At 26.0% G+C, this 19263-nt stretch overlaps 4 protein-coding genes and 2 long non-coding RNA genes across 10 annotated transcripts in view; 3 read left to right on the top strand and 3 right to left on the bottom strand.

Moving 5' to 3' along the window:
- On the top strand, positions 1 to 4462 carry pch2 (pachytene checkpoint 2 protein). Of its 2 annotated transcripts, XM_086905945.1 has the most exons (7): positions 1 to 354; positions 530 to 686; positions 752 to 943; positions 1157 to 1384; positions 1455 to 1802; positions 1858 to 2154; positions 4341 to 4462. In XM_086905945.1, the coding sequence occupies exons 1-6, from the start codon at positions 305 to 307 to the stop codon at positions 2149 to 2151; spliced, it is 1269 nt and encodes a 422-aa protein (XP_086762071.1). In that variant the 5' UTR covers positions 1 to 304; the 3' UTR covers positions 2152 to 2154; positions 4341 to 4462. The 2 variants fall into 2 exon arrangements, with proteins under 2 accessions (XP_086762071.1, XP_003694139.1); XM_003694091.4 differs by lacking the exon at positions 4341 to 4462 and having other exon boundaries at positions 1858 to 2261.
- Positions 2223 to 3298, bottom strand: LOC147657899 (uncharacterized). The gene is made up of 2 exons (XR_015291516.1): positions 3014 to 3298; positions 2223 to 2946 (listed from the first exon to the last, which is right to left on the bottom strand). It is a non-coding gene; the product is annotated as an uncharacterized LOC147657899 (long non-coding RNA).
- Rim2 (replication in mitochondria 2) lies at positions 2454 to 16756 on the top strand. 3 transcript variants are annotated; one of them, XM_086905946.1, is made up of 7 exons: positions 2454 to 2735; positions 4341 to 4526; positions 5138 to 5412; positions 10913 to 11031; positions 13308 to 13518; positions 13602 to 13706; positions 13965 to 16756. In XM_086905946.1, the coding sequence occupies exons 1-7, from the start codon at positions 2695 to 2697 to the stop codon at positions 14240 to 14242; spliced, it is 1215 nt and encodes a 404-aa protein (XP_086762072.1). In that variant the 5' UTR covers positions 2454 to 2694; the 3' UTR covers positions 14243 to 16756. The 3 variants fall into 3 exon arrangements, 2 of the variants coding, with proteins under 2 accessions (XP_086762072.1, XP_012342644.1); XR_001112182.2 differs by lacking the exon at positions 13602 to 13706 and having other exon boundaries at positions 2459 to 2735; positions 13965 to 14439; positions 14522 to 16756; XM_012487190.2 differs by lacking the exon at positions 13602 to 13706 and having other exon boundaries at positions 2459 to 2735.
- LOC147657898 (peroxiredoxin-5, mitochondrial-like) lies at positions 9300 to 10476 on the bottom strand. Its single transcript, XM_086905949.1, has 3 exons — positions 9951 to 10476; positions 9679 to 9784; positions 9300 to 9545 (listed from the first exon to the last, which is right to left on the bottom strand). Exons 1-3 carry the CDS (start codon positions 10124 to 10126, stop codon positions 9345 to 9347), a joined length of 483 nt encoding a protein of 160 aa, XP_086762075.1. The 5' UTR covers positions 10127 to 10476; the 3' UTR covers positions 9300 to 9344.
- LOC147657897 (uncharacterized) lies at positions 11038 to 11833 on the top strand. The gene is made up of 2 exons (XR_015291517.1): positions 11038 to 11206; positions 11374 to 11833. It is a non-coding gene; the product is annotated as an uncharacterized LOC147657897 (long non-coding RNA).
- Hml (hemolectin) overlaps positions 16755 to 19263 on the bottom strand; it is a 14619-nt gene continuing 12110 nt past the window's right edge. For both annotated transcript variants that reach the window (XM_031916801.2, XM_086905931.1), the window contains exons 26-27: positions 17269 to 19215; positions 16755 to 17032 (exon numbers count right to left, since the gene is read on the bottom strand). In XM_031916801.2, the coding sequence (XP_031772661.2) occupies positions 16842 to 17032; positions 17269 to 19215 (2138 nt within the window). In that variant the 3' untranslated portion in view covers positions 16755 to 16841. The remainder of the gene's footprint in view (positions 17033 to 17268; positions 19216 to 19263) is intronic.

Below are 19263 nucleotides of genomic sequence, written 5' to 3'. Positions count from 1 at the left end.
CATTGATCAGAAACATTTCACGAACTTTATATTCAATTTTCAATCATTCGTTGAAAACCACCTTGAAGTTTTTTAAAGCTTTCTTTCCTTTCTTTTCCTAATATGTATCTATGTATGTATATTATAAAACTTATTAAAAATACTTGTATAATTAATTTCAAATTGTGTTTTGAATGTTCGAAATTCTTGAATGCTCCAAAATACATAATTTTATATTCTTCTTAAAATTGTTATATATATAAGAAATATTTTAAATCAGTTTTTGGTTTTAAAAAGATATTAAAGTTCTGAGAATTGAATTAAAATGGAAGGATCCGAGGTTTTGCACGTGGAAATCTGTCAAAATATTGATAGGTATTACATTTTTTAATTAGAAATTATATATATTTTTTTTAATTAATTATTTGTCTCAAGTTTTCAATTGAAATCTAATTCTTTTATTATTTAATAAATTATAATTTAATGTTTTATAATAAATTTTTAATATTTTTCATATGATTTATTATAATTTAAAATATTTAACTTTCAGCACACTTTCTGTTGAAAAAATAGAAAATTTAATATATGCTGAAATAAACACATTAGAGGATATTATGTTAAATACTATTATCTATGCAAAGGATTTAAAAAATTGCATTTTACAGACTCATATTGATTCCATAATATGCACATCTAGTCATGGAGAGGTAATAATTCAGAAATAAATTTAATTGTACAAAATATATTAACAATATAAAATTTATTGTTACAGAGAAGTCATATGAAAATACAAAATGCTACTCTAAAGTTTCATGTCTATAGGTTAACTACAGAATCAGCAGCTACAGAAACAATGGAAAATGATGGAGAAGATCTTGCAGTCTCTTCTCATTGGATATTACCAACAAAAGAATTTCATTATTTATGGGAAAGTCTTTATTTTGATTCTAGCATAAAAGATTATGTTAGTTAAAAATATTGAATCTTTTAAATTATAATTATAAAATGATTAATTATAATTATAAAATAATGTTTTATAATATAATAAAATAATTAATATATAATTATTATATAATATAATAATTAATATATAATTATTTTTATTAATTTTTTTTATTAATTATAATTATACATTAATTATCAATTAGAAATTTAAGAATCTGTATATTTTTTTTAGCTGCTTCATTTTGTAGAAACAGCAATGATATTTGCAGATCATAATGTTGATACAAATATTATAAGTTGGAATAAAGTGGTATTACTACATGGACCACCAGGCACAGGAAAAACTAGTTTATGCAAAGCTCTTGCTCAAAAAATTATTATTCGTTTAGGCAAAAGATTTACTCATGCAGAATTCATTGAAATAAATAGTCATAGTTTATTTTCAAAATGGTTTTCAGAGGTAATATTAGAAAAGATATTTAATTAAATAATAATAAAATTAAAATTAAAAAAATTAATATTATTTACAGAGTGGTAAATTAGTTATGAAACTATTCAATGAAATAAAAAATCTTCTAGAAAATTCGCATGCATTAGTTTGCATTTTGATTGATGAAGTGGAATCTCTAGCACACGCTCGGAAATCTTGTAGTAATGGAATGGAACCTACTGATTCCATAAGAGTAGTAAATGCTTTACTAACACAACTGGACCAAATAAAACAATATCCAAATGTATTGATTTTAACGACTAGTAATTTATCAGAAGCCATTGATTTAGCATTTATTGATAGAGCAGATATAAAACAATATATTGGACATCCTACGCATCAAGCTATATACAAAATATATACTTCATGTCTGAAAGAACTAATGAGGGTAAAAAAATAATTTTTTGTATTTTATAAAATATATTTATATTTGTTTATTTCAGACAAAACTAATGGAACCAGAAGAAATATATGATTTATCATATTTAAAAAGAATGGGCTATGAAGAAACATTTCAAACAAAGAATAGTCTTAAATTGATGGAATTAAGTCAGGAAAGTTTGGGTTTTAGTGGACGTATTTTAAGAAAAATACCGTTTTTAGCTCATGCTTTTTATTTAAGAACAAAAAAATGTACTTTAACACGATTTTTAAGAGCTATGCATTTGGCTCTTAAAAGAGAAAAAGAAGATAACACCGAAGATGTATCTCAAGTATTGCAACATTTGGAATTCTAAGAGGTATTTGTTTCAAAATTTTTAAATTCGTTTTTTAGTCTTTTTTTATTGTAATTGAATTTATTTCAATGTAAGATTCAGTATTATATTTATTTAATCCTTTTCTAAAATACGTGTATGTTTTGTTTAAATTTCCCTAATATTCTATTTTCCCTTCTATTTAAATTCCTTGCAAATATTTTGTTTAAAAATATTTAAAATCATAATCGATTTCCCGCTCTTGTACCGATTGTCGAAATGCTGCGACTTCTCTAGTCTTGAATTAGTCTATGGCGTGCGGTGCGCCGTACGTTTGTTACTTGTTACGATTACGATCAATGCGACCAGTTGTTGTCGAGTTGTTGAAGGTGAAGGTGATATTCGTTGTTTGTGTTTTCTCATACAATTCGATTTTCAAAAGAAGAACTCGAGTTATATTTACGGAAAAATAAAGCATTGCGGTTGAATGTAGGCTTTGTGTATTTCACGCGTGTGAATTTGTGATTTTTAGTTCTGTTTCTTCTTAAAGTTCATGCTCCCAGAGTAACAGGGTCGAGTGGAAGAATGTTGGATCGCGATACCGCGATACATCTCATTGCTGGAGGGTGGGTTTCTAATTTTTTTTTTTTCTTTATATCTTTATATCAAATTTTCGATTAATTGCAATTTATATTTGTTAAATTAATCAGATTAAAAAATGTGCGTCATAAATTCGTGCCGGTGATTTTGATCAAAATACCAAAATGATTCATTAATAAATGTGTATTTTGCATAATGCTTCTAATTTATAAAAATATTATACAACAAATATATTTTCTAAAAAAATTTTATAATATCATAACATAGGTAAATTCTGTAGTGTTTAATGCTGCGACATAGTTACCGGTTCATGTGTTACATCATTCTTACAGCTTTCGTGCGTATGTTGCATGTATATAACTTATCGTCCCAATTTAGAAACTGCGATGTATTTTCAACTTATGTCAGTGATAATTTTTCATTACTACATCAATTATTCAATCTTCGATGATCGATAACTTTATATAAATCGAAATAATATCATATATCGTATAATACGCGCCATAACCGGCTTTCCAACAGGAAGATATATGTTTTCATAACGAATGTATAATATACGAGTTTCTTCGTCGTTTCTGAAGCGTACATAAATCGATTAGATTTTATCGTAACCAAGTTCGATTATCTATTGAAAGAATTTTTATATCATAAAAAGATATATTATTTTTTATTTAGTGTATAATATTCAAATTATTAATTTGATAAATTAATAACGTTCCAGTGTCATACATGTATGTATAGAAAAAAAATAGATTAGTATAAAAATGTCTATTTTTTACTACGTTCACTACATTATTTTTTTCGTAAGTGCAATGATACGCATAAATAATGCAAATACATTTCTTTTTAAATTGCATTTTTGCATTTTTTATATATATTTATTCTTTGAAATATTAAACAAAAAAATTGTTATAATATAAAATATAATGCTAAAAAATTAATATTTTTTAAAATATTTCAAATTTTTAATTAATTATATAATACAAAACTTTAATGATTAACAAAATTCATTTATTTTATTATGAAAACTATTGAAAAAGAAATTATTTATAAAAATTCATTTGTAATGAAAAAGATAATATACTTATTTATATTTTTTATTCTGAGAAGAATAAAATTTATTCTGATATACGAACAATGCAAATATGTTTTTAAAAATTCGAACATAATTTATAAAAATAAGCGATTTTAAAAAGAATATATTAAATTAAAATATTTTATATCATTTAAATTTAAAAAAAGATATCTTTTTATTTCTAACCAAAATTTAGATATTGCTTAATTATTAATTATTAAATAATTAATCATATCAAATAGCATATCAAATAAGTTTTTTTTTATGAGATTTGTTCATTTTATTTTGTTTTAAATCTTAACATTTAAAATATCTATTATCGGAATCTTTTATCGATTTTTGAAATTTTTATTGAATTTATAAAATTAATCTTTAAATATATAATCTATAAATATATATAATAGTAATTTTTTAATCGAATTTCATATTTCATTTGAATTAAAAGTTGATTTTAAGCGATATATTTTTAATCAATTAAGTAAAAAATATTTTTAATCGATTAAGTAAAAATTTTTCGAGAAAGATCTTTACATTGGATGCATTTTGTGTTTTATAGAGTGGCTGGAACTACTGGTGCTATAGTTACCTGTCCCTTAGAAGTGGTTAAAACACGTTTACAATCTTCTTCTTCTGGATTTTATCCACCTCCGGTGAATAAGGAACTTACTTCCGGTCATGTCACATGTAAAAGTTTTCCGAAACCGGAACAAAGGAGAAGGCTTTGCACTGGTGGCTATACAAGGTAATTTTTTATTTATTTGATATATAGTATATGATGATATATCAAATATTATTTTATATATATAAAATGTTCAAATATGTTTCTGACACGTCTCAGAATGCTCCAGCGTTGACTCTCAACTAATTCCCGCATTCGTGACATAGCTGGTTAAAAATAAAGCTTTAACGAAGCGCTTACCTTCCAACCATTGTCGATTTTAGAAATCTTAGCTATACTTCTCGATTAAAAATTATAAAATCTATTTTTTATCAACTCTATCCTTTGTTTTAGTTATTAATTATAAAGTTCATTACAGCATAGAGTTTTAAATGATTACTTTACTAAAACTTAATTTAAATAATTCTATCTTCAACTCTATCTTTTGTTTTAGTTATTAATTATAAAGTTCATTACAGCATAGAGTTTTAAATGATTACTTTACTAAAACTTAATTTAAATAATCCAATATATTTTAAAGTATATTTTAATTATTATAAATTTGTTATATCAATTTTTTATAATTTTTAATAATTATAACATAAAAAATTATATATTAATGAAATAAAATTAAAATTAATTGAAACTTCTTATTGTAAAAACTTAATTTTTACAATAATTTATTTATGTTTCAGGCATGCTTTGATTGCTCTCTCTCACTTTGGCGCGTTTGCTTCTTCAGGAGGTTCGCCTCACAGTCATTCTGCGCCAGGTGTATATCAATGTATCAGATATATCGTTCAAAACGAGGGTATTCGTGCCCTGTTCAAAGGATTGGGTCCTAACCTTGTAGGTGTTGCACCATCCAGAGCAATCTATTTCTGCGCCTACTCAAAAAGCAAAGTCGCATTTAACGCGATCTTTGCCCCGGATACCGCTCTTGTACACGTATTCTCCGCATTCTGCGCCGGTAAGTCGAACATTTTACTTCCGCTTTTATCGATTAAACTCGTATTTTCATCGGCTCTTGTACCGCATTTGAATGTGAATAATTTTAGCCATTACTGTGATGTGACGTCTTAAAGTAAAGGAACAAGAGAAATGATAGAAGAGTACTAATATTTATTAAAAATGATTATATGAATGTTAATTTGATATATAAAGTAAAAATATTACATATTACTATATCAACGCAAGTAAAATTTTTTCAATTATATTTTTCAAATATTTAGTATTATTTAAATTAATAATTATTATTAATTTACAAGGAATTAAAAAACTTTCTGATGATTAACAAAAATTTAAAAAAATGCAACATATAATTGTACTTCAACTGTGTTAAACATAACATTATTGAATACGAAGTATGAAAAGACAAAACATAAATATATAAAGATCTAAACAAAGCATTATTTAGTCAAAGCACTGGATGGCGTTGTTCGTTTCTTTTCTCCCGGAACAATCAAATTGACCATTGATAAGGAACTTAGTGGGGTCACATCTCGTGTCATTCGTTGTTATCTGGTTGAATGGATTGCCACAAATAACTGAATTTTAATCTTTACCATTTCTGATCTTTCATAATATGATAACCAAATTTAACTTGATTTAATTTAATACTTTTAATAATTCGCATATATTTAAATATCATATAATTAAAAATACTTACATTAATCTGTATATCTTGTATATCTTGTATATCTGTATATCTCAGAATACTTACAGTAATCTGTAATTTAAAATTCCTTGTGACACATTCCTTCCACTGATGTTTTTATCGCCAATTTATTTTATAAATTTTTATATAATGAAAAATTAACTGTCTTAATGAAAATTGCTTGTTTGATATTATGAATGTATCGAGTGATGCTTCTTTTTTTAGTACTCAGAAATTATGATGTGTAATTCAAATTAATTGAAATGTTTACATAGTCTGCTAAGTGGATAGTGCTTATCAGAAGAGGGCTGAACTTCAACCTCTGAATTATATATACGTATATTGCACATCGTTGTAGATACTGATTTCTCTGCAGGGGTGCTCTTAAACATTCGAAGTATTCAATAACGCATTGGATGAGGTCAGTAATATGTGAAGAAATTAATCTGAAAAAAAATAATTCAAATGGATCAGAAAAAAATAAAATATACATGTATTGATGTCACTGATCATATCAAATTATCCACATTTCTTCTTCAATCTTCCTTTTTATCAGATTAAAACATGTTCGATCATATAGTTGCCCAACGGCTTTTTGGTTATCTTGGCTAGTGACCTACTTTTTCTCACAATTTGAAAGCGGTATTTTATTCTTTAAACTCTTCATTATCTTAATTTTAATTTCATTTCCTAAAAAATATTAATATTATATTTAATATAATGTAATATATATAATATAATATAATATTTCTTTATAATATTATTTTGTTTAGATTGAAAAAAATCTATTTTTCGTCATTTAAATTATTTTGATAAATAAGATTTTGTTAAATAAGAAGTTTAACAATATATTTTAAATAATCTTTAAAATTATGGAGCTTGTTTTCTTATTGTACATTATTCTCAAAAAGTGAATCTTTTATTATTGATTTAATTTTAATCAAAATTTTAAATCATTCTCATTTTAATTTTGCTTTCAGTTATACAAAACTATGCAAAAGATCTATCATTCTTAATTCTTCTTGAAGATCTATTTTATACGTAGAATTGTATTCATGTACCATTAACCTTGAGACACTCGCTATTAGGACAATTATGGCTTATTTATGCTTACATCAACGTTGTATGAAGCAAGAAACATATAAGAGATTAATATCTTCTTAAAGCTGCGTATTATTCTCATCTAAATCTTTTGAAAACAATATATTAAGCTCACGATTATTATATCACGATTTTATTAATGAAAGATAAAAAAATGTTTTTAACCATTATCCGATTAAACTATAATAATAATTATTATTAAATATTGAATTAAATATTTTTTTATTTGCAACTTCTTTATATTTAATATTTCATATTATTTTAACTTATATTTTATATAAAATTAAATTACATTTTTTCTCATTTTATAGTTTTTTTCCATAAAATAAATTATGTTTACTGTTTCAATAATTGCAGCGGAAATTTAATTACATTAAATCTAATAACAAAGATCAACTATCTTAAAATAAATTATCATTGAAGAAAACCAAGTTTATAAGTTGTTTACGTATTTCATTGCTTATAAATAATCAACAAGAATTATCATTGAAATTATATGTTTAGCTAAAAATAGAAGACCCTGCTTTAGAGACTCTCGGATCTTCTCAATGGAGTTCAATGAAAAATCATTTCTACTTGACTAGCGAAGGCATTGTTTTCTCACTTCAATCTTCAATCTTTTTCATTTTCAGGTTATTCTTGGCAATTTTTTGAAAATTTCTTTTGATATTTTTTATATATGTTATGCAAATTTATTTTTTAATCATACAATATGAAAATTTTAAGTAATATGAAAAATGATTGCGAGAAATTTCGAATTATAATTAAATTATTTTACAGGAATTTTTTACAATATTTATTTTGAAACGAAAAGCAAAAATAATTTGTAAATTAACTATTAAAAATACGATTGTTTATTCACAATAAATATTTCATCGTATTGATCTAATTTATGGACAATTATATCGACAAATACAATATTTATCACTAGTGTATTGTTTGTAAACATTTGTAAAATTATGCAAGTATTTCATATGCATTCTTAGAATCTCAAAATACTAATATTAATCTATCTATTATCTATTATTTAAACATTTAAATCAAAAATATCAAAAATTTGGATATTTAAAACATTAAAAAGATATAATCATTGAGATTAAAGAAATATTTTAAGCGAACAATATGGTAATTATATTTGAAATATATGAGATGTATGAAAGATTGTATTTGAGATATATGAAATAGACACATATTGAATAGTGGAATTTTGAATTTAAAAATATTGCAGAATTAATACATATCAATTCATTAATACATATCATTTCTATTACTATAATGATATTCTGAAAAAAATATTTTCATCTTTAAATCCAAGAGGCAAATTTAAAGTGTGTCATCGTGGAATCCTTTGCTTGGAATCGATATACTGCGGTTCTAGTGTTTCCACAGTGAGGTAGGTCAAACAGAAACAGTCAATACCTCTACCAGGTTCCTGTTGAACTCAAGAATTCGTTTATTAAATCCGCTCGAAAGAATGATAAACACAGGAACTCGTAAATCGGGTTATCAAATTAAAATTGTTTAAAAATTAATATTTTCTGAAACAATTAATTATAAAATACTAATTATAATAATACATAAATATTAATTAATAGAAAATATTCAATAGATAAAAATAAATTTCATTGAAAATGTACATTTTATCTATATATTTACATTAAATACATAACTGAAATAAATATGAGGATGAATTATTGCGTAGCAAGAATTTTATTTTTTTACAAATCAACATGATATATATACTATTACGATAAGATAAATTCATAATAATTTACGGAAGTAACGAATACTCATCACTTGTAATCTTATTGATTTGTAATGTTGTGTAAAAATAAATGAGATATGTTTACGATAGAATCACGTTGCATTTACAACGACGTGTACGAGTACACGTGGGAAACCATTTGCGTGTCTTCATTGAAGTACACGCATACTGCCCACACAACATGCGCTACGCTCGTTCAAAGTCTATTTTAGTAACCAATGACAATTCTTATAATTGCCATTTGTTCATTTATATTAACCTTGAATGCATGTACAATTTCATTATGATGATGTACAATACTTATAGATCTTATACTTAAATGAATCATTTAAAATTTTTCAAATCTAAAAATTAAACATATTTATTTTAATAAAATCAATCAAGTACAATATGTAGGTAAACCTTCTGTTTGTAAACATATAAATTTTACGTTAGGTGCATCTATAAATAATTCCTTTACAATACCATTTACGGTAGCCATCGAATATCTTCTACTTCTTCTTCCTCCTAATTCTGGAATGTCTACATCCATTCCAATAGCTGTGGTGTAAGATCCCATAGGATCTGCTAACATTCTCACCTAAATTAATTTTATATTATATTTGTATTATATTTGTTAATAGGTAACTTTATTAAACAAAAACAATCGATTTTTTTTGTTTTGAAGATAATTCTAGAAATTTTTTAAAAATTTCTATAATTGATGCTATTACTTTATCAGTTGCTCCTTTGGCATCTCCCCAAGCAGACATCACAAATGGATCATTCACGGACACGCAGATTATCTCTTGAAAGCCCATACATTTCAGGTCTGTTGATCTAAATCATTCAATTCAAAGTAGGCTATGCAAGCAATTTTTATGAATTCCAAAATTAAATTATATCATTGATATTACATATTCAATTTAAAATTTTTAAATATTTTTTTCTATATTCTTCTAAAAGTTTTTACAAAGTTTAAAAAAATAATTGACGATTTTTTTACTTTTCAATAAAACCTTTCAAATGGACTCTAGAACATCCGGGAACATATGCTCCAGGAATTCCAAAAATAATAGCTTTCTTATTAGACACTAAATCCAAAATATTAATTTCATTTTCCGGTACAGCTTCGTACAAAATTATATTAGGCAATTTGTCGCCTTTTCTAATTTGTGGCATCTCTATAATCAATGTAGTTTTCTATATCATGCTTCTAATTTCAGATAGATTAGGAATACATGAATTGAATATAAGTTCACATCAACAAGAATTGTGAATATCGAATATATAAATTTGTTTCTGACTTCATCCAGTTTTGTTGTTGATTTTAGTTGACAACAAGATTGTCTGTTGTAACTGCGATAAATTTAGAAGTTGGCATGTTTACAGGAATCGGAGGATCAATCAGAGAATTTCTGCCAACGGTTAACTAGATTTGGAATCGCGAAAAAGAATTCGACCAGTCGTTTCTTGGCTCGAATGTGTTCGTTGTTTGTTAGATTGATGGCGCAACTCTTATTGAATTACAATTTGTCGGTACAAGGTTAAATTATCTGTGGTTATAACTGCTTTATTTTTTTGTAAATAAGAATTTTTTATTAATTAATAAAGTTTTCATAGTATTCGATATTTCAATAAAACACAACATTCAAATCAACTATCACATTTTTGATAAAATACTATAAACATGAAAATTATTGCAATTTTAAATTTAGAAATTTTATTATTTTTAATAATAGGAATATTATATAAAATATTTTTAATTTTTTTAACTTAGCTTTATTAATTTTTCTTAGGTAGATAAGTCGTCAATCTGATTCTTCAAAAATCATCTTTCGGAAACAACTTTAAAAAACCAGTAAATTGACGAGAGAGCCGAGACAGTCGCAGTATGCCACACACACAATCCCTCCCCTTTTCCTCCACATACTGCTCGGATTAAAAACACATAGATTCATTTTTCAGGTTTCGTGGCATGCACATTGACAAATCCTATTTGGTTCGTGAAGACCAGGCTGCAACTGGACCATCGAACCAACAAAATCACTGCGATGGAGTGTATGCAAAGGATATATCGACAATCGGTACGAAAATCCTGTTTTGAGGAAAGAAACTCTTCGTTCCATGAGACATGCCATATTGGAACATCTTGGAAGATTTTTTTGACCATTATATCATTACATATGATCAGTATATCAGTATATCAGTATATCAGTATATGATTGGAGAGTTTTTCTACCCTTAAAGTTAAACATGCTGGTATACAGCTCCTATAATAGATTTTGTTGTATCTTGAATTATTTTGAATTTTATATGTAATCATCAATTTACTGATTAGATAGTTTCTGCAATATTCTGGAGATAATGAGACTTAAGCTAGTAATCCTAAATAGTAAAATATTTATATTAACTTATTTTGATTTTAGGAAACAGAGTATGTTTGAGGATATAGATCCTTTTTGGGACTGAGAGAGAATAAGGATGAAAAAACTTGATGACAAATATAGATAGAACAGAGTGAATGTCGAAACTTTTTTTTTTTTTTAATAATTCACTTATTAATTTAAGAACTTTTTGCATATATTGATAAATCTAACTATGTTTGGAGTTTGAAAAAAACAAAGCCTCGAACTTTTGTCAATCAAAAGTCAACATTCAATGTTGTAATTGTTGTGATGTACAATGGACAAGCCAATCCGGCAGCCAAGGATATTTTTACAATCGTACATGCATAGAAACTGTGCGTTAAAATACTTCTACAATTTCTATATAATTTCATACAAGATAATAAAATTATAATTATTATATAATTCATTTAATCTTTGAACAATTTAGATAATCTTTGGATAACTACTAAGATAGACTAAATTTATTTAAAATATCGAATTGAGATTTTTCTTTATTATCATTCGATTGCGTTCTTCAGACATATTTGCATCGCAATTGCAGCAGAGCCAGATTTAAAATTGTCTCTGCAATCTACAAATAGTCAAAATGTGCCGAAAATATCTCGTGGATAAGAAAACAACATCGTTTTTCACGGTTGATTTGTTGAATTATTATATGTCATTTTGTCACATTTGTAACTGTGCCTTTACATTAATTTTCTTTTTCTTTACTGTATAAAAATAGGATAAAATAATAGAATGAAATTGAAATACTACATAAAAATAGGATAAAATAATAGAATGAAATTGAGGGTACTATATAAAAATAGGATAAAAAAATAAAATATAAGAGATATATTCTAATAAATAATTGAAATATTTATTAATCATTTATGAATTTAAATTAGTCTATCATTTTTAATAGAATTTAAATTTTTCTAATTTTTCATAAATAAATAAGAAAATAATTCTTGTAAATAATAGTTACAAAATTAAATATAATATAATTAAAAAAGAGAAAAGAAAATTATAGCAAAATTTATAATTAATTTTTAGATAATTATATTAATGTGATTACGTAACATACGTATGTATACGGTGATAAAATTTATTAGGTATTAAATTTTTTGCAGAAAAACCTTTCATTCATTATAATTTTTTTTTTATTCCAATGTTTGTATTCATTTTCATTTATATTGTTTAATCGCATCTATTTGTAACTCTTATTTTCATCTATATTGTTTATGAAAATCAGAGAATCGTTTATTAAAATAAAAAAATCAATATTTTGAGAAATATTTATCATACAGAAGTTAATTATTACAATATTGTAATTTTTTTTTTTTTTTTAATATAAATTAGTGATAAGTTTTAAATCACGGAAACTTCCATTATCGCATGTTTGCGAATTCAAAAGTAAAATAAATGAGCATTTATTAAGAGAGGTCAATGCGATAATTTAATCATAAATTGTATCAGTATATCGCATATTCTTGAAATTTAATATCTTATCTTTGAAAATATATCCCATATATGTTCTTCAGATAATTTCTTTGTTGGAGGCAAGCACATATCTTAATCTTTTGTCAACAAAATATGTATTACAGATACATTTTTTGATCGATATCTTTTTTTAAATTTGATACTCTGATTTTTTCTCTAATTTCTTGCGTATATAATAAAACAAAATTTATTTTGTCAAATTTATATATAATTATAAAATATGATTATATATATTAAGAACATTCTTTAATTTATGTTACAAATTCATTATTTTAGATAGTTTATATAATTATTTAAATAATTATTATTTGATCATTCAGTTATATCTTGATTGGTTGAATATTTTGAATTATTCAAAAATTACAATTAGTGATATTAAACAATATTATAACAATCCTTTCATAGGAATCTAGGGTTACAATTTGAATGATTGATAGAATTCAAATTAAAATTATATGTTATTTTTTCAGGGTATCCTGGGATTCTACAAAGGCATTATGGCCTCCTACATAGGAATAAGCGAGACTGTGATACATTTTGTGATCTACGAGGCTGTGAAGGCCTCTTTAGCAACATACAAGGCTCCCAATGCAGATCGAAAAACATTGCGCGATTTCTTAGAGTTCATGGCGGCTGGCTCGTTCTCAAAAACGATTGCCTCCACCATCGCTTACCCCCATGGTAAGGTTGGCTGTATTGTGCAATTTTGCCATCACAAAATGCAAGGCTTCTGCTTCCTACTTCAATTAAGCTCTATTTTTAAGGCATTGCTCAGCGAGTTGGCTGTGGTTCAAGAGTAAAGCATCAGTTTGCACAAACTTCTTTACTTGCAAAAATCTTTATAATTCTTGCAAACATCCTGCACACTAGTACGACTCATCTCCATTACGCATATGAATGACTAATGTATCAGAATATCAAAAAAAGAAAAGAATTGATTGGAGAAAAAAATAACTTCTTTTTTAAAAGAAGAATTTTATTATTTAGCGATATTATGTTCTTCATATTCTCAATTTTTATTTTCTTTTAAAATACTTCTAATCAAAAATCAATAATTTCACTTGTCATAATAATTTTGATATAATTAAATTAAATTATATTAATTAAAATTATTTGTATTGTTTCAGAAGTAGCAAGGACGAGACTTAGAGAGGAAGGTACGAAATATCAGACTTTCTGGCAAACATTGAGCACAGTCTACGCTGAAGAAGGATTTCATGGTCTATACCGTGGTCTTGGTACTCATCTGATTAGACAAATTCCAAATACAGCAATTATTATGGCTACGTATGAAGCGGTGGTATATTTGCTAAGCAAGCACTTTCACGAACGATCTTTAAGCATAAACAATGAAAGCGAGTCCAAGTTCTATACAGATCCAAAGGGTAAACGAGAATTGGCCTAGGACTTACTCACGGCCCCTGAGTAAAGGGCCAATAACTCGCATGCTGTGGCGAGTCTTGAAATTGCATCTGTTTTGAAAAAAAGAAAATGAACAAAGAACAACAACGCCGTCCAAGAGAGAGTCCACACGCCCGGAGAGAACGCATTTCCGAGTTTGGGGCCATGCCGGCCGGCCAGGTCCAATCGAACATGTCGAAGGTAGCAAAATAGGTATCACAGCGCGTTGTACGCTGCTGTGTGCTCTATAAGTGTAGCAAAAAGTAGTCCTTCCTCCTTTCAGGTAGCGTACCTACGTACGCGAGGAACAGCCTAAACTGTCTGTCTGTACCTTCGTCGACACATTCACACACACATACACGGAGGCGAGGATCGTGAAGCTGGATTAAATGAGTCAATTACGTAGACTCAGAATGCTCCAAAAGTAAGATTATGTCAGCTTCTCGTTACTATTAATCTGTTAACTGGTTTGTTAATGAAAAATTTGCATAAATAATTTATATTATTTTTTTGTAAATCCGATTCAAAGCAAATTAATTTGATTTATCTCTTGAAAATTAAAATTTGATAATGTATTTTTTATGATTAAACTAATTAAATTTAAAAAATATTTAAAAAAATAAATTCAAAAATATTGATAATATTATTTTTTCCAGTTAATAGGTTAATGGAATCATTGACATTATCATTGGTAATAACAGGTATCATGGGAGATTCATTTCAGGCGTCTTAATTGTTTCTGAAGATCTTCGAAACACGGGAAAAAATGGATTTTAATTCTTAAAAACTTATAATAGATTTAATTTTTTACTAATCGGTTATTATATATAATAATATTGATATTCTAATTTGAATTTAAACATTTAAAATTCATATCTCCCTTGTTTCGATATGATAGAAATCATTTTTCATCATTCATTTTTATACAGTATTGCGATTTCTTTAGAGCAATATGCACTTATACTAATTAAAAATTATTGTTAAATATAAGAGATAGGATTGCTCTTGAAGAATTCATTAGAGAATATATTCATTTCTATATCATTAATAACAGATACATTTGAATTTAATGATTATTGAAAAAATGCGATCATTGTCTTTTGCTATTTCTTTTAACAAAAAGAAAAATAGAAAATAATCATTATAATTATAAATCTATATACAAAATGATGAAGGTGGACGATTGTTATGTTTATTTCTATTAGTATAAGGAGATGTATTATTATCATTATTGTTGTTGTTCATCATTACATAGAATTTGTATTTCATATTAAATTTTATTTTCGAAAAACGCTTCTTCCGTAAAACGCTCAAAATCTATGCATTATTGATTGAAATCTAACTTTTCTGTACGTGAAAAATCTATTTTAAATATGTATTGATATCAATTTCTTTTGCAACGAAAAAAAATATAAAAAAATTAAAAATGCATGAAAAATTGCATATAAATTTCATATATAACATTAAATTAAGAGAAAAAAAATTTCATTGTATTGAATATATCGAATACAATCAATCAATTCTATAAAATTATAATGTAGGAATCATGTATGTAAATTAATTTAGATCAATATAACTGTTTATATATTTTGAGAGTGCGTTGTTACGCCAAATGAAAACAATATAACAAAAATGTTACTTCCTTTCTTTTTTGTAATGTTTGGAGAGGAAACTATTTATAGTTACTATCATGTTTTTGGAATCAATAATATCTATATAAATACTGTGCACTTAGAGAAATATTATATTGAAGTGCGTTTGTTGTTGTTCAAAATAATTATTCGTTGAAGAAGAGAAAATATTAAAAAATAAATTATATATATATACACGTACATAAGAAAGAATTAATAATTTTTTGTTACTGAGAAACATTCATTATAAATTTGATTATGTTTGCAGTCTAATAAAATGCCATACGATAATAAAAAATGTAATATAGCTTTTATATTCTTTTTGGCTTGATATTATTAACGAATTATTTATATTTCTTCGTTAGTACCGTTTTCTAAGATAATAATTCGATAGCTCAGGTTTTTTGAAAACTAGTCTAAAACATTTTTGATAAGTCCTATTTTTGTATTCGTGATGAATCGAACAAGTCAAAACTTTACAATTTGAGATTTGCAATTTGGTAAAAATGGTACTAAAAAATTTGAATTTTTTCTGTTTAATAATTGATGATTTCAATGACCAATGGAAAGTGAGAAAAATTATGATTTTTAATTTACATATTTTTGGCTGATATTTAAAATTTTAATATTGTGCTTTAAAATATTTCCATAAATAATTTTTTTTTTAAATTCTTAAAAATTTATTTAATATTCAAATTTTGAAGTACAAACAAGCAAAAAAAATTTGAAGTCTTGATAAGAAAGACTGAATTAGATTTTACTGTACTTAGTATGGCTCTGAAAATAAGAATTGTAATGTGAGAATGTCGATATTATTAAAATAATATATGTATATAATATGTATACACATAAATATGTACATTCATCAATAAAATCAACGAATAATATTTTTGTATTTTTGAGTTTATTTTGAAATTTAAATATGTATATCTTAATTATAATATTTTTAGTTGTTTAACTTTAACTTATTAATTAGCCTTTTACTCCATCTTTTCTTCTTTTGTAAATCTTTTCATTAGACATACAAGCTGAACAAGTACAAGAAACTGGCACAGTAACTTGTTTTTTGAATTTTTTATTATCTTCACAAATCAATTCAACAATTAGAGATTTATATTTTGTTGGTTGACAACATTGACAGTTAACTATTTGACTCCAATTATCTATAATTAAAAAAATCAAATGATAATCAAAAATTTCTTTAGAATATGATATGCTACAGTTTTTGAATAAATAATCACATTTTCCTCATTCTTTATTATGAAAAATAAAAAATTATTGTTACTATTTCTTTACGACTAGACTTTATTATTTTTCTTTAAAGAAAAAAATATTCCAAATATGACAAATAAATACGCTTCATGATTATTTATTCGGATATTACTTTATTTTTTTTCACCTGTATCAAAATAACTGTTAGATTCGCATATGCCATGACACTCTGTAACTCCATCAATAGGTTTTAAATTCTTGCAAAGGCCATGTATTTGATGTTTAATGCTAAACATACCAATCGTGTTTTGTTCCTTTAAAACATTAGCAACACAAGATTCAATCTTATGATTGTATGAGGTTAAATTACATATTTTGCAACAATTTTGCATGTAAAGTAAAGTATCTGGACAATCAGTTACATCAGGACATACTACGGAACTGCTGCTAATAACTAATTGTTCTCCTTGTTTTATACAAGTAAAAATAGTACAATTATCAGTTGAATACCATGTTGTATTAGGCTTATAAAACATATCTCCAATCATACAATAAGCTTGTTTACATTGTCCACAACATTCATTCTCTTTTTCCTCATATATCCAACCAGGAGTACAATTTTTATTACAAACTTCTATTTCCTTATATTTTGTTATATTAGATTCTAATGCACAAATTTCCGTAACACATTTATCATTTACGGACTTCCATTTTTCTCCAAGTTTATATATAATGCCATTATGACGGCAACCAGTTTTAATGAATTGTGGACAACACTGTCCTGGTATATATTGCTTTTCTATCTCAAATTCAGCTTCTTCCCAAGAATCTATCTCTGGACACTTTTCTGTGAAAGATTCTATATAAATACTCTTATTATTGGATTTGCAAGAGTATTTGGTACAAAAATCAGAAGAAAATAATTCTTTTCCCACATCTATTACTTCATTGAAAATCACACAAGCTACTGGAATACATTTTCCACAACAAATAGTGCTCTTATTATCTGTAGGTTGGTACTCAAAGCCAACATCACAAGTAGTGTTACATTCTTGCACTTTAATTTGCTTTTGAATACCATTTTCATCTTTGAGACATTCTATGAAGGTACAAGAATCTTCCAAATTTGGTTGCCAAATTTCACCAACTTTATATATTTTATTTCCATCTTTGCAAGCTGTTCTTTCAAAATTAGGGCAACATTTATCTTCTATGAGAATCTCTTCTATGACGAAGTCAGATATATCTGGATGATCCATAATTCTGAGGCATTCTGTCGTAAAGCATGTCGGTTTAGGGCCTTTCTCAGAAGATTCACAAATACAGGAAATACATTTTCCATCCATCCATTGTTCTCCAAGTTTCTTTGCTACTATATGTTCTGTCATTTCTATTTTACTTTTGAATTCAATATTATATAAACACAAATCTTTTGGTGGATCGCATTTATAAATATCACAGCAAGCATTCTTTATATCAATTTTTAGCTCGTGATATTCTGGACAAGATGGTGCTAAAGGACAAGTCTGAGGATCACAAATAGTCATAAATTTTGGACAGCAACCAGAGGTGTTTGTTACTTGTATAAAACCAGGTTCTAGTTGATCAACTTCTAATGAAATTTCATTGAGTATAGGACATTCTGATGATGGTACACATTCACAAATAAATTTTTTACATCCATCCGAATCTACAAATGCTTTTATAATTTGTCCATAGCCACACTCAGGAATTTGAGGTTCAATGCAAAAAGGTGTCATAGTAGTTACTGTTTTTGGAATGCAAAGATACTTAGCACAACAATCTTTCTCTGTGCCATTAATGATCATAGGTGTCATGTTCTCCTCACAAATGGTTTCCACTGCAGGACATTCGGTTTTTTCGCATTGAACAGTCTTTTTGTTGCAAGTGCACTTTGTGCAAATATCTAGAAACCATATATCACCTTCAATATGACCTTCTTCATCGCATAATAAACATTTTTCTTTTGAAATGCAAGTATTATTATGAAAGATGAGATTTTGAGGACAAAAACAGCCTTCCTCATAATTCTTTATGCACATAACATCATTCATTTTATTGATTGTATCGCACGTCTGCTTACAAATAGAATTACAAGGTTGATATACTAAGTCTGAAAAATAAACAATAATTTAGATGATAATATTTAATTTGAATAATA

This window comes from Apis florea, unplaced genomic scaffold, assembly GCF_048593485.1.
Source record: "Apis florea isolate Af1SG1 unplaced genomic scaffold, ASM4859348v1 contig_2492_pilon, whole genome shotgun sequence".
Lineage (NCBI taxonomy): Eukaryota > Metazoa > Arthropoda > Insecta > Hymenoptera > Apidae > Apis > Apis florea.
This window is presented reverse-complemented; position numbering and strand designations above follow the sequence as displayed.

Bases quoted from the DNA above. Each gene is read 5' to 3' on its own strand.
- pch2 (XM_086905945.1), top strand. From the start codon at position 305: ATGGAAGGATCCGAGGTTTTGCACGTGGAAATCTGTCAAAATATTGAT. The intron at 1,385-1,454 runs GTAATATTAGAA...TATTATTTACAG, and splicing joins TTTCAAAATGGTTTTCAGAG to AGTGGTAAATTAGTTATGAA. The intron at 1,803-1,857 runs GTAAAAAAATAA...TGTTTATTTCAG, and splicing joins GTCTGAAAGAACTAATGAGG to ACAAAACTAATGGAACCAGA.
- Rim2 (XM_086905946.1), top strand. From the start codon at position 2,695: ATGTTGGATCGCGATACCGCGATACATCTCATTGCTGGAGG. The intron at 11,032-13,307 runs GTACGAAAATCC...TTATTTTTTCAG, and splicing joins AAAGGATATATCGACAATCG to GGTATCCTGGGATTCTACAA. The intron at 13,519-13,601 runs GTAAGGTTGGCT...TCTATTTTTAAG, and splicing joins CACCATCGCTTACCCCCATG to GCATTGCTCAGCGAGTTGGC.
- LOC147657898 (XM_086905949.1), bottom strand. From the start codon at position 10,126: ATGCCACAAATTAGAAAAGGCGACAAATTGCCTAATATAATTTTGTAC. The intron at 9,785-9,950 runs GTAAAAAAATCG...TGAATGATTTAG, and splicing joins TTGAAAGGTTTTATTGAAAA to ATCAACAGACCTGAAATGTA. The intron at 9,546-9,678 runs GTAATAGCATCA...AAATTAATTTAG, and splicing joins CCAAAGGAGCAACTGATAAA to GTGAGAATGTTAGCAGATCC.